The sequence below is a fragment of the Myxocyprinus asiaticus genome, chromosome 42 (assembly GCF_019703515.2).
Source record: "Myxocyprinus asiaticus isolate MX2 ecotype Aquarium Trade chromosome 42, UBuf_Myxa_2, whole genome shotgun sequence".
In the NCBI taxonomy this organism is placed as follows: domain Eukaryota; kingdom Metazoa; phylum Chordata; class Actinopteri; order Cypriniformes; family Catostomidae; genus Myxocyprinus; species Myxocyprinus asiaticus.
In genome coordinates this window covers 8,009,456-8,023,389 of record NC_059385.1, presented here as the reverse complement: position 1 = coordinate 8,023,389, position 13,934 = coordinate 8,009,456, and the positions used below count along the sequence as shown (strand labels likewise).

The following is a 13,934-nucleotide window of genomic DNA, read 5'->3' as shown; positions in this document are numbered from 1 at the left end:
CCTCAATTGTAAGTGCCTCACTCTAACTCAGATTTTAGCGCTTTTATTTAAAGAAAAGGATGGACGAGTCAAAATGTATTTTTGTGGTAATTAACATTATGCTCCAAATGCTGTTGATTGAGCTTTAATTGTGTTGAACATGGAAAATTCCTTTAAAGAAATTCTCTTGAATTAAACTGGTGCCGTGTTCTAAAATATTACAGACTGTTTGAATATTTATATATATATATATATATATATATATATATATATATATATATATATATATATATATATATATATATATATATATATATACAGCTGGCTTTAAGATCAGTCCTCCTCAAATGTAGAGAGAAGAGAGGAGTGTGTGTACAGTAGCAGGATGGACCACATTACCCTGACAACAGCAGCTGCTGTCACCATCTCACTCTCTGACAAATGATGCTTTTTACAGCCGTGTTAATTGTATTCCATCCCTCTCTCTCTCTCTCTCTCTCTCTCTCTCTCTCTCTCTCTCTCTCTCTCCGATAAAGAAACTGATCAGACAGAAGCTCAGTTATTAGCATGATTAAGCTTTATCTCTCCCCCGCTTTATCTCTTAGAATGTAGCATCATAAGAGAACCTGCAGTATGGTTTACTAATGATTTATTTATTTTATTGCTCACTTGAAAGAGTAAAGGATAATGGAACCAAAGTTTTATTCAAATTAACTAAAGGAGAGAAATGACTATTTAAAATGTAGGAATATGCTTTTGCATGTATAGAAGAGATTTTAGAGAGTGCCTAATACTGTTCACTTATTATATTATCATATAAATTTATCTTATTCTTGTTTGGGGAAATCAACCTACTAATGGCTTACTTATAGTTTTATCTGCATATTAAAGCTAGGGTGTGTATTCCAGATAGGCTAGCAATTAGGAAGATAGCTTTGAAAGCATAGAGCCTGCCTTCCCTTTAGAGGTGTCTCCAAAGCCACACCTCCTCTATCACACATGAACACACGCACACACACAGAGCAGAGTTTATTCTGCTTTTAGCACGCTCTTGATCCAGACATTTTTACGTTGTAGAAGTTTCTAACATGGTCTTTCTTTTCTTGTTTCCTTTTACTGGTGGTTCAGGAGGAACATAAGGTAGCTGCGGTTCGCCTTCCATTCTCGCGCTCGCTCTGCACAGCGTCAAGGAACCCGCACTGATGACGTGTGATTGTCTGCGCGAACAAGTTGCGCGGCGGTATGCAAATATAGATTGACAGACAGGAAAGACATCCTATCATTACATTCGGACCGAATGCAATGATTGGTCGATCATTTTTAGTCCTGTCCCTTCCACAGAATATATATATATATATATATATATATATATATATATATATATATATATATATATATATATATATATATATATATAATTTTATTTTATTTTTATTTATTTTATTTTTTTACATTTAGACCTCTTAAATTATTGATTGCTATCAGGATGTGAAGAGACTTTCAACCAGTATAACAAAAAAAAAAAAATTCTGGAAAAGATTGCACACCCTAGCTTTAAACTGGGATAGGAGAAAGTATTGTCAAATTAAAAAAATTACACACTTCATATTTAAAGGGATAGTTCTCCCAAAAATGTAAATGCTGTCATCATTTACTCACCCTCATGCCATACCAGATGTGTATGACTTTCTTTCTTCTGCAGAACACAAATGAAGATTTTTAAAAGAATATCTCAGCCCTGTTGGTCCATACATGTTGGGCCAGAACTCTGAAGCTCGAAAAAGCACATAAATGCAGCATAAAAGTAGTCCATAAGACTCCAGTGATTTGATTCATGTTTTCAGAAGTGACTTGATAGGTTTGGTGAGAAACAGATCAATACGTAGGTCCTGCGATATGCACAAAGAACGCGAATTACCCAAAAAACACCCCCCAAAAAAAGTAGAGATTTATAGTAAAACTTAAAAAAAGCCGCAAAATGCTGCATGTGGACTTCTTATGTTTTTATGCAAGATACCTTTATAAACATTATAAATGGACTTGCAGAAAATACTGCAAAAGTGAAAAATATGGCCCCTTAAAAGTCAGTATTGTAAACAACCAATTTTGCCATTGCAATCTGACGTTTTTAGTGAAACAGGACATTCAATGAGGAATCAGACTTTTATCTGATTTTATCCATCTGGAATTGATTCAGTAATGAAAAGTGGGCATAACAAGCCAGAATATGGCTAGTGGTTGGAAGATACAGGTTGAAAAATAAGAGGGCTTTTCTTGTGGAATAAAGTGCATCAATGAATTGTGCACAATAAGACCATGAACATGCATTAAGAAAGTAAATAGGATCCATTTTGATTTCATGTTGACTTTAAGCTCCAGACGGATCATTGCAGGGGGAAAAAATTGGTTAAAATGTCATTGTGTTGTTCATACTAAAGGTCAAGGAGTGTGGGTTGGGTGTACTACAGTATGTAAAGAAGAGAGAGAAAGTAAGAAACAGAGAAATCTGCTTTTACAGAAGGAGAAAGGAAACCAGTAACCTGTCATTTCTAAACAGTTAACGCACCTCAAAAGCTCCCGCTATAAGATTAAGAAACTGGGACACACGACCCCCCTATCGACTCTTCTGTAAGTACATTCTTCAATTCCTGGCCCTTTTTATTCCACCGTCTCCAATATTAAATAGCATGGCATAGAAATGCTGCTGAGTTACAGTAATAATCTCATTCGAAATAACCTGAAACGGCTTCTCCTCATTCTCAAGACAAATACAGCAGCACATTAAGTGTGACTGTTAGTAGAAATTTAATTTGCTCCTGCTCAAGTGTATGTTTGAGTAAAAGGAAGATATAGTAGCTGCAGAGATGTGTGTGTGTGCGGGTTTGGGTGGTTTACGAGGACATTTTTTTAGGTTATCAACTGGTAATTACAAGGGTATTATGCTATAAATGTGGTTTATGAGGACATTTCTAGTGTCCCCATTATTCAAAACGCTTAAAAAACATACTAAACGATGTTTTTTGAAAATGTCAATATGCAGAACGTTTTTTTTTTTTTTTTTTTTGAGGGTTAGGTTTAGGGATAGGGTTAGGGGATAGAATCTATAGTTCGCATAGTATAAAAATCATTATGTCTATGAAGAGTCCTCATAAGGATAGCCGCACCATGTGTGTGTGTGTGTGTGTGTGTGTGTGTGTGTGCCTGTGTGCCTGTGTGTGCCTGTGTGTGCGTGCGTGCCTGTGTTTATGTCTGCTGTCAACTGCAGCATACTAAAGCTATGCTGATCTCCACACCCTAAGTTATATTCTTTTTGTCATGGAAGACAAGCTGTCTACTTACTGCATATACCAGCTCTCTTCGCATGCAAAGGGTACAAATAAACATGTACTTCAATGTGATGTGTCTCGCTGAATTCGGACTGAAGGGGTGTAAAATAATGTGAGAAAACAAGAGCGAAATTAGGATGTGAAAATTTTCACATATTTCTAGTTTAAATGCTCTATTTCTAGTTTAAATGCGAGAATAAAATTATATTAAGGATATTGGGACACCTGCACCATTAATTATCAGAAATAATAACTATAAATAAAATTATGTGTTTATTGTTTATTGTTTTACAATATATGTATTGTTTTACAATATATAATAGGCTACTCCCACTGAGCATCAAAAAAATAAATATTATAATATGTGAAATAATACAATATAAAAAAATAATCTTAACACATTAGAAAGTGATAATGTAATCCTAATTTAAATCTAATTTAATAAACTATATTTAAATTTGGACGCTTGCTTCCTCATGCTAGTGGTTTAAAAATCAGACAGCTCATTAATCTGTTTAGACTAAATGTGTGCTCTCTCTTTCTCTTTCTCTCTCTCTCTCTCTCTCTCTCTCTCTCTCTCTCTCTCTCTCTCTCTCTCTCTCTCTCTCTCTATGTCTCTCTCTCTCTTTCTCTCCACCCACTCGTTGTGTAAATTGTAGCTTGTCACACTCCACATTACGACCACGACTGGCAATGCCTGCAGGACCTCAGATTTGCGGTGTGTCATCTCTATCTGGGTCAGAATTTACAATAGCTACATCTCGCCGTTTGGCTCGCTGTAGCTTCTTTTATTCATTGCTAAACTATTTACTTATGGTCCTTGATTTAACACACAGAAAGTAACAGACTCACACACACAGACATTTTGTAATAAAATAGAGATGCTTTCTAGAAAAAAGCACACAGGATGAAGAGAACAGAGAGAACAGGCTATGATTCTGAATTAAAGGGATAGTTCACTCAGAAATAACAATTCTGTTATTATTATTTACTCACCTTTATGTCTTATCAAACTGACTTTCTTTCTATTGTGGATCACAAAAGGAGATACAGTATTTTGAAGAATATCCTTCAAAAAAAAAAAAAGAAATTCCCCCATACAATAAAAATTGAATTGGGATGACGCCTTCTAAAGCCATACTAAAGTTTAGTGTGAAGGTTATCCACTGAAAATCTTCCCCCTTTAGCTCTCAAATCTTACATTTCGCATACATTGAAATACGGTATAAATAAGGTTTCACGTTTTAAGCCTCGTTCACACAAAAACGACAGCAGTAGGAACGCCCACCTGCAAAACAGATTGCAGAGTCTAGCGACACCAAGCGACGATGTCGTTTGCAGTGTGAATGGGGCTTAACACGTCATATTTGAATGTATGTGTGAAAGCGAATGAGATTTGACAACTATCATGAAGGGGAAGATTTTCAGCAAATATAAACTTTCAGTCTGTTTCCCACACAAAGACTTGGAAAATAGCTCACTAGTTGCATGCACTACTTTTATGATACTTTTATGATACGTTTTTTGCTTTTTTGTCAATATTGGCACTCAAGAGCCCCTGTTCTAATTCACTCTCCTTGTATGGTAAAGAATTACAAGAACATTTTGTAAAATATATCTTTTTGTTTTCAACAGCAGAAAGAAACTAAAATAATAAACCGGCTCATACAGAACACATGTTTTAAGGAAGGTTTTTTCTGTTAATAGACAAGCATGCCTTTGTTTTTGTTTTGTTTTTACTGTGATGGATTTCTAATTTTAAATCATTGGTGCCTTAATTTGCTTTTCAGACTAGTAGGCTATAATAAAACATTTCTGTGCCTCTGTTCGAGAAAGTATGGAAACTGAGTATCACTTTTGCTTTAAATGACATAGTGGAATTACCTTCCCCGTCGAGTGCCCTGTGATATGTTCTTATTACAGGAAGTGAGACATATTCAGCCCCCCAGTTTTAGTCATTGCTTTGGAAGGACAGCAAATGGCATTCTCAATCAAATCTGGCACAGACATCTCCTCTGAGAGGCCCGGCAAAGCGTGTGGCAGCGTTGACCGACATTATTCCTCATAAACTTTTACGACCTGCATATTCTGAGTGATCAAACCATTAGCATAAAATCAGCATTTAGGCGTATGTGAGCGGTGGGCCAGTCAAAACCGCACATGTGAGCCGGGGTGTCTGTACTAAATCAGAGTGGGTTCCTGTGCAGAGGCTGATGGGAAAACAAGCTTCTGTTAACAAGATCCATATTGTCTCATTATGACATACAGATACTTCAGATTACCTGATTGATGTACACCAATTAAAGCCATTGTTCTCCCAAAAATGGAAATTCTCTCATCATTTACTCACCCTCATGCCATCCCAAATGTCTATGACTTTCTTTCTTCTGCAGAACACAAATGAAGATTTTTAGAAGAATATCTCAGCTCTGTTGGTCCTCACAATGCAAATGAATGGTGACCAGAACAGCAGTACAGTATGTATTCATAAAAGAAATACATACGACTCCAGTAGTTAAATCCATACCTTCTGAAGCGATATGATAGGTGAGGCAGTGGCGATTTCTCAGAGTAGGCAAGGGAGGCAATGTCTCCTCAAAAATTTGGGTGATCAAAATAAACAACTGTACATAAATAAAACAAATAAAATATTACGAAATGTGAGCTCAAACAATGTGTATATCTTTCTAAAGTCACTATGTCAAACAGCGACGCCCAGCAGATAAAGTTTCAGTGGGAGTTTCAAGTTTCCTTCAGCTCATTGCGATCTCATTCAGCACCTATATTGTGGTGTGATTGTGTGTGTGTGTGTGGGGGGGGGGGGGGGTTACCACAGAATACTTCAAAAAGTCATGTGAGGGAAGACATTGGCTCCAGTTAGCGCTGATTCATTCAATACGCTGTCAATCGATCAGTGCGATAGTTCCCGCCTCTCATGCCCTTGCGCTCACAGTGTGTCTCTGCAGATTGCTATGAGTGGGACGAACTGATGGAAGTGCAGAAGCTATTTGGACAACTGCATTTTTGGTCACGTCCAAATCAATATAAGCTTAAAATTACTTGAAATCTGAAATGGTATGTGTGTGATTCACTTTTTAGTAAGCACTCGCTCTTAAAGGTGCAGATCCGTGACATCACGAACCCTGTTTACAAAGGAGTAGATAACTTCTGGTCCAAAAATAACATGACTATAAAAATAATATGAATTTGTACTTGAAATTGAATGACTGTAAATGAATTTGAGGTAATTAAAAATGAATAATTATTAAACAATGCATACACTTGATTTAATAGTGTTAATATCAACTTACAGCAATAAGAATTTCATGGTTATTTTTCAGTGTGTAAGTTAAAGGGTATTTCATATGCCTTCCTGTACAGAAATCTGTTATATGGCAATTAACATATATAATATAAATTGTTTGGGGGCATATATGTACAAAGCCTATACAAATTTGATGATAATAAACTAATTTAAAGAAAATACTGTATATTTTACATATAGAACAACAGCCATTTTTAGTATTTTGTTATTATGTTGTTGCATTTATAAGCACAATATGTGACATTTTATATTATATTTTTATGCAGGCCTACTTTTTCACATCATATGTTGTGATAAATCAGATTTCAGATTTGTAGGGGGTTTAACCTGAAAGCTATTTAAATGTGGGACTGAAACAGGAATTTATATTGGACTTGTAAAATAAATAAATAAATAAATGAACGCTGAGATGGCACTCTACCTCCTCATTTCTAAAGTCCACAACACTCCACTGAGGTGAGAAACAGATCAATATTTAAGTCCTTTTTTTACTATAAATCTTCACCTTTGGCCAGACCCAACCAGTAGGTAGGTGGCTGAATGTGAAAGTCACTTCCACACCAGCTTGTGGAAGCGAAAGTAAAAGTGGAGATTAACAATAAAAAATTACTGATCTGAATTACTGAATGATTGATCTGTTTCTCTCCCACACCTATTATATCGCTTCTGAAGACATGGATTTAACCACTGGAGTCGTATGGGTTACTTTATTGCTGCCTTTATATGCTTTTTGGTCCTTCAAATTTCTTCACTTGCATTGCATGGACCTACAGAGCTGAGATATTCTTCTAAAAATCTTCATTTGTGTTCAGCAGAAGAAAGAAAGTCATACATCTGGGATGGCATGAGTCTGAGTAAAAATATAATTTTTGGGTGAACTATTCCAGTGCAGAGTGCTCATTTCTTTGCAGACTGAGGCAAATTCTGGTGTTTTTATACATTGATGCATCATATTTTGTGGTTTCAGGGGCTCGATTCCTCATAACGTCCACGGGAGCCCTGTATATCCTGGATGTTCAGAAGGAGGACGAATTATTCAACTATCGCTGCATGACGAGGCATCGCTACACATCTGAGACCAGACAGAGCAACAGTGCACGGCTCTTTGTACCAGGTGAAGGAGTTAAATGATGTATTCAATTAGCTGAGACATTGTGTTCTCCCTTTACAAAAGTACAAAAAAGTACCACAGATAGATAGGAAGAAAGAAAGAAAGAAAGAAAGAAAGAAAGAAAGAAAGATCTATGTCTACTCAAACTTAAAATATTTTAGCAGTTTAAAATGAAATTTTAAAATAAATTAACCTAAATATTTTCACTTCAAAAGATCCCACAAACTCTGCACCTGTGATCCTCGATGGGTTTGAGAAACGGGAGGTCATGGCATCACACAGGGTGGAGCTCCCATGCAAGTCCTCCGGACACCCGGCACCAAAATACCGCTGGCTGAGAAACAACAGACCATTAGAACCGGACCCTCGTTTCCGTCAGAGCGTAACAGGCCTGCTGATCGAGAGAGCCCAGCCCAGTGACACTGGCAGCTACATGTGTGAGGTGTGGAACAGCTATGGAAATGCAGAGGTCATAGGTCGCCTCGCAGTAAAAGGTATGTTTATTTTTAGGTGATCTATCCCTTAGTTTCTTTTTTTTTATTGTATTTTTTATTTTTTTATCCCCTTTTCTCCCAATTTGGAATGCCCAATTCCCACTACTTAGTAGGTCCTCGTGGTGGCACGGTTACTCACCTCAATCCGGGTGGCAGAGGAAAAGTCTCAGTTGCCTCTGCTTCTTAGACCGTCAATCCGTGCATCTTATCACGTGGCTTGTTGAACATGACATCGCTGAGACTCACAGCACGTGTAGGCTCATGCTACTCTCCGCGATCCACGCACAACTTACCACGTGACCCATTGAGAGCGAGAACCACTAATCGTGACCACGAGGAGGTTACCCCATGTGACTCTACTCTCCCTAGCAATTTTGGTTGCTTAGGAGACCTGGCTGGAGTCACTCAGCACACCCTGGATTCAAACTCGCGACTCCAGGGGTGGTAGTCATCGTCAACACTCGCTGAGCTACCCAGACCCCGATCTATCTCTTAATTTCAATATAAACACTGTACTGTCAGTGTATTGTAGTCTTGCTCAAAATGCTTGTTCTGAGTGTATGTGTTGTTCCAGAACCTCTGAAGGTGGTGGTCAACCCGCGAAAGGTTAAAGGAAGTGTGGGTAGCCAGGTGTCGCTCACCTGCAGCGTGACTGGCTCAGATGAGTACGAGCTTTCGTGGTATCGCAACGGCGACAAGATCAACACTGGCGCTAATGTGCGAATGAATGGAATCAATAAGGAAAATCTGGTGATGGACGGAATGGCAAAGAGTGATGGAGGAGCGTACCAGTGCTTTGCCAGGAAGGGCAAGATGTCAGCTCAGGATTTTGTGCAAGTCATTTTAGAAGGTCAGTATCTTCTCAGTCTTTTATTTTCTGTAGGCATTCGATTAAGATTAGAACTTTAAAGCAGAACTTTAAGCTCTTCTCAAATATCCTGATTAGGAAGGAGGCATTTGGCTCTGTGATGAACTGTAGTGAGATGTCTTGCTGTTTACTGTCTACATAGGCAGCTACTTTCCATAGGGCCGTTCTCACCGTATGGGCTTTTTAAATCCGTCTGAGCTGTTTTTCAATTGTTTCTCTATGTAAACATGCACTAGATGAAAGTCTTTGACCATTGTGCCGCATCTCATTCAACTTTGAATACAACTTTGCTTTATCATTCACGTACTCGGAACATTTCCGAATCTACTTTAAGGCCGCAATTGATGTTAGCTTGTTGCAAAGCTAACGACTCTATACTCTAATAAACAAACAAACAAAAAAACAGGGCAGGGTAGGCAGCGTATGATATTTGCACATATAATGTGAGAGCATGTGTCTGTAAAGATCTTTGTACACTGTCATTAGGGGCAGTTGATTCATAAAAATGATATGGGAAGTTGCTGGATCCATACTGAGAAGACCATATGAAGTTTATGAGAGAATATTGGAAAGATCATGTTGGATTATTAGAAAGCATAAGTTATATCATTAAAGTTGTTGTGCTTTTAATGTATGTACATATCGAACTCTTGATGTTTTAGAGCTTAACAAAACCTTCCTCTCTACAGATGGAACCCCTAAGATCCTGTCCGCCTTCAGTGAGAAAGTCGTCAACCCGAACGAGTTTGTCTCTCTGATGTGTCACGTAAAGGGAACTCCACAGCCAGCGGTAACATGGACTCTAGATGATGACATGGTCATGAAGGACAGTCGGCACCGCTTGGGTCACAGCATAACCACGGAGGGCAATGTGGCCAGCTACCTGAACATCTCCCACACCCAGGTCCGTGACAGTGGGGTCTATCGTTGCACCTGCAACAACTCGGCGGGGACGGTCTCCTACCAGGCTCGAATAAACGTAAGAGGTGCTTGTCAGATCAGCTCTTTTAAAAGCACACACCTATTTCATTCTGCTCATCTGAACTTCCTGCATGAGACTAGGGCCTGACTAACATCAGGGGTTATTTCAGTTCTCTTGAGAGCTTTGGTCTTTTAGTTGCTTTACCTTTTCTTAACATTACATTTCTTACTATGTTCTAGTTGTTTTTTCCTCTGTGTGACTAAAGGTTTTCCTCCAGTTTTGGTTGTTTCTCAGCTACATTGAGAGTTGTAGTTCCCAAGACCCGTTTCATTTGATCTTGATGTTGTCTCAGTCTTGAAAACATAAATGGAGACCAAAAATGAAAACTCATCGTCTTGTTGTTCCAAACCCATATGACTTTCTTGCCTGTAACAAAAAAGGAGATATTTAAATTTATGTTTAGCTCAGTCACTTTTCACTTTCATTGAATGAGCAAAAAGATGCAATGTGATGAAAGTGAATGGTGACATCATCTTTTCAAGCATACTGTATATTTCCAGATATAATGTGATGTGTCCAGAGAATTTGGTTTTAAAATTTGATAAAGCGAAGCAATGGGTGAAAAGAGCATCCATTTAGGAGTCAAAAAGCTGCATGAATTCTAGTCTTTAAATTAGTTTTGTGCGTTTTTATTTATTTTGATCTTAGAAATGCCCTCATCCATAAACCATAAATCAATATTTTCTTTCTTTTTGCTACATTTAGTGCAAATCAACTGATCTGACTTTCATTGCAACATCAATATTCTTTTAAAGAGAAGTGTTTCCTTTTTGTGTTCTTCAAAGGTGCCGCTGACATCCGACCAATGAAAAACCTCACAGCTATAGCTGGTCGGGACATGTACATTCACTGCCATGTGATTGGTTACCCGTACTACTCCATCAAATGGTTCAAGAACTCCAACCTTCTTCCTTTTAATGACCGTCAGCGGGCATTCGAGAACAATGGCACGCTGAAGCTGCTGAACGTGCAGAAAGAGCTAGACGAGGGCGAGTACAGCTGCCACGTACTAGTTCAGCCACAGCTGTTCAAGAACCAGAGTGTCCACGTCACTGTGAAAGGTAGTGGAGATGTTTAGTGGTGGAAATCTTGTGAACAGGGACAAATTCAAATGAAAAGCAATCTATTTTACCCACTTACCTGCTACTGATCTTGAGCTTGGTCTTGGCCACTCTTGATGCTGGTCTCGTCTTGGTGTCAACTGAAGTGGCCTTGACTGCAATCCTGACTCCATCTGGTCTGATAGGTTTTTGGATGTTCTGCAAAGTAATATAAATAAAGTTAGCGACTTTTTCTAACACTTTCTCTTTAACACTTAAAAAAAGCAATCAATCAAAGAAACATTAATGTATACTCCAGTTGAGGACATAAATGCCTGGTTAAATAAATAAATAAGAAATCTACTTTGTAAAATCTTATCTTGTAAAATCTGTGTACAGGGTTTCCATATTTTTTTTTTTACCAATGATTTTCCATGACATTTCCATGACATTTGTAGTTGTTTGTGATTACTGGATATGGATTTTTGAAAATCATTTTGATCCTGTTCCGCTAATGAATCATTCAGAATGATTTGTGAACTAGTTTGACCAATTCATTAAAAAGAATGGACTGAAGAGAACAAGTCACACACAAATCATGGATTACTGTGTTTTGCGAGCAAGTTTGACTCTACACAAATTTTTATTACATAAATACGTTGTCCATTTAAATACATAAATACTTAAACAAACTCAAATTTGTAAAATCGCATATTGTAAAATCTTTGTACAGGAATTCCATTCGAATTTGAATTTGAACAATTGAATTTCCATGATTTTCCCACCATTTTTTTGTCGTTTTTGAATACTGGATATGGATTTTTTTTTTTTTTTTTTTTATCATTCAGACAGATTTATGAGCCACTTTGACCAATTCATTGAAAAGAATGGACTGAAGAGAACAATTCACTCACAAATCAGACACTGGTGTGGTTTGCTAGCAAGTTTGGCTCTACACAACACCGAAATTTCGGCGATATAATGTTTTACAGCAGAGAATGACTAGAAAATATTTTTACTATGACTTCTACAGGACTTTTAAGATTATATACATTTTCATGACATTTCCAGGCCTGGAAAACACCATTTTAAAAATTCCCTGACATTTCAAGGTTTTCCATGACTGTGGGAACCCTGTTCATAAAATCTAGAGCCCTTTTAATTTGCCTTGACAGCATTGCATCTCTGATTGTTTTCAGTGCCTCCCTTCATCCAACCTTTCGAGTTCCCACGGTATTCCATTGGACATCGCGTCTTCGTACCTTGCGTTGTGCGGTCAGGTGACCTCCCCATCTCTATCACCTGGGAGAAGGACGGAAAACCCATCAACGCCAGCCTGGGCGTGACCATCGACAACATCGACTTCACCAGCTCAATGCGAATTTCCAACCTCCAGCGAGTGCACAACGGCACCTACACCTGCATTGCCCAAAACGATGCTGCCGTTGTCAAATACCAGAGTCAGCTCATTGTGAGAGGTAAGACTCGGATTTTGAACAAAATTCAAACCATTTCTCCAAGACCCAATTGTAAACACATTGTAAACAATTTATTTTGAAATTGTATAGTTCCGCCAAGGTTCAAAGTCCAGCCTCAAGACCAGGATGGAATCTATGGTAAATCGGTCATCCTAAACTGCTCTGCGGATGGTGAGCCACGCCCGACTATCGAGTGGAAATACTCTAAAGGTACATGGCTTCACCCCCAACTGGGTGATTTTCACAAAATGTGTCGATTAAAATGTCCTGGTCCTTTTTTACTCCAAATCAAAAGAAACAAATAAGAAATTATATTTTGCAGAGGGAAAATTCAAACTATTTTTAAGTATTTTATTTATTTATTTATTTATTTTTGAATTTTAGGGATTTTTTTACATTGTGACATTATTTTCATGACAGTTGCACACATTTTAACCCCACCCCCCAATTCTCATCAGTGCAGTGTAAAAAAGATGGTCATTATTACATTCTCATTACCGTAATGTGAATATATATACACACACGCACGCACACACATATATATAAATGTTTTGAAACACTTACTCATTCTTTATTATAATTTTTTTTTGTTTTTTGTTTTTTGTTTTTTCACATTTTAGAATAATTGTAAAGTCATCAAAACTATGGAATAACATAAATGGAACTATGGGAATTATGTTGTGACTAAACAAATTCCAAAATAAATAAAAACTATGTTATATTTTAGCTTCTTCAAAGTAGTCACCCTTTGCCTAGAATTTGCAGACATGTACTCTTGACATTTTCTCAACCAACTTCTTGAGGTATCACCCTGGGATGCTTTTTAAACAGTATTGAAGGAGTTCCCATCTATGTTGGGCACTTATTGGCTGCTTTTCTTTATTATTTGGTCCAAGTCATAAATTTCAAAAACTTTTTTTTTTTAAATAATTGTAGTTTTATAATGAAATAAATTAATATGGTGGCACAATTATATTTTTGTCTACAAAACTAATTTCAAACATTTAAGCATACGCCTTCAGATCAAAAGATTTTTAAGATCACGAGAAACATTTCAGTCGTGTTTCAAAACTTTTGGCCTGTAGTGTATATATGTACTGTATACAACCCCAATTCCAAAAAAATTTGAGACAGTATGAAAACAAAAAGGAGTGATTTGTAAATTATATTCACCATTTGCTATATTGAAAGCACTACAACTACACATTACATGATGTTTTACCTTGTGAATTTCATAGATTTTTTTTTTTTTTAAGACTAATAGCAATTTGATGAGTTGAAATAACAAGGCAATTCAAAACAGGAGATGTCAAAAAGGTGAGGAAATTGTG

At 37.3% G+C, this 13,934-nt stretch overlaps 1 protein-coding gene across 1 annotated transcript in view; it reads left to right on the top strand.

Moving 5' to 3' along the window:
• LOC127432963 (cell adhesion molecule DSCAM-like) overlaps positions 1 to 13,934 on the top strand; it is a 122,586-nt gene that overhangs the window by 60,899 nt on the left and 47,753 nt on the right. Inside the window, exons 4-10 of the mRNA XM_051684509.1 lie at positions 7,598 to 7,744; positions 7,957 to 8,235; positions 8,810 to 9,085; positions 9,793 to 10,089; positions 10,871 to 11,146; positions 12,325 to 12,603; positions 12,694 to 12,813. Of these exons, the coding sequence (XP_051540469.1) occupies positions 7,598 to 7,744; positions 7,957 to 8,235; positions 8,810 to 9,085; positions 9,793 to 10,089; positions 10,871 to 11,146; positions 12,325 to 12,603; positions 12,694 to 12,813 (1,674 nt within the window). The remainder of the gene's footprint in view (positions 1 to 7,597; positions 7,745 to 7,956; positions 8,236 to 8,809; positions 9,086 to 9,792; positions 10,090 to 10,870; positions 11,147 to 12,324; positions 12,604 to 12,693; positions 12,814 to 13,934) is intronic.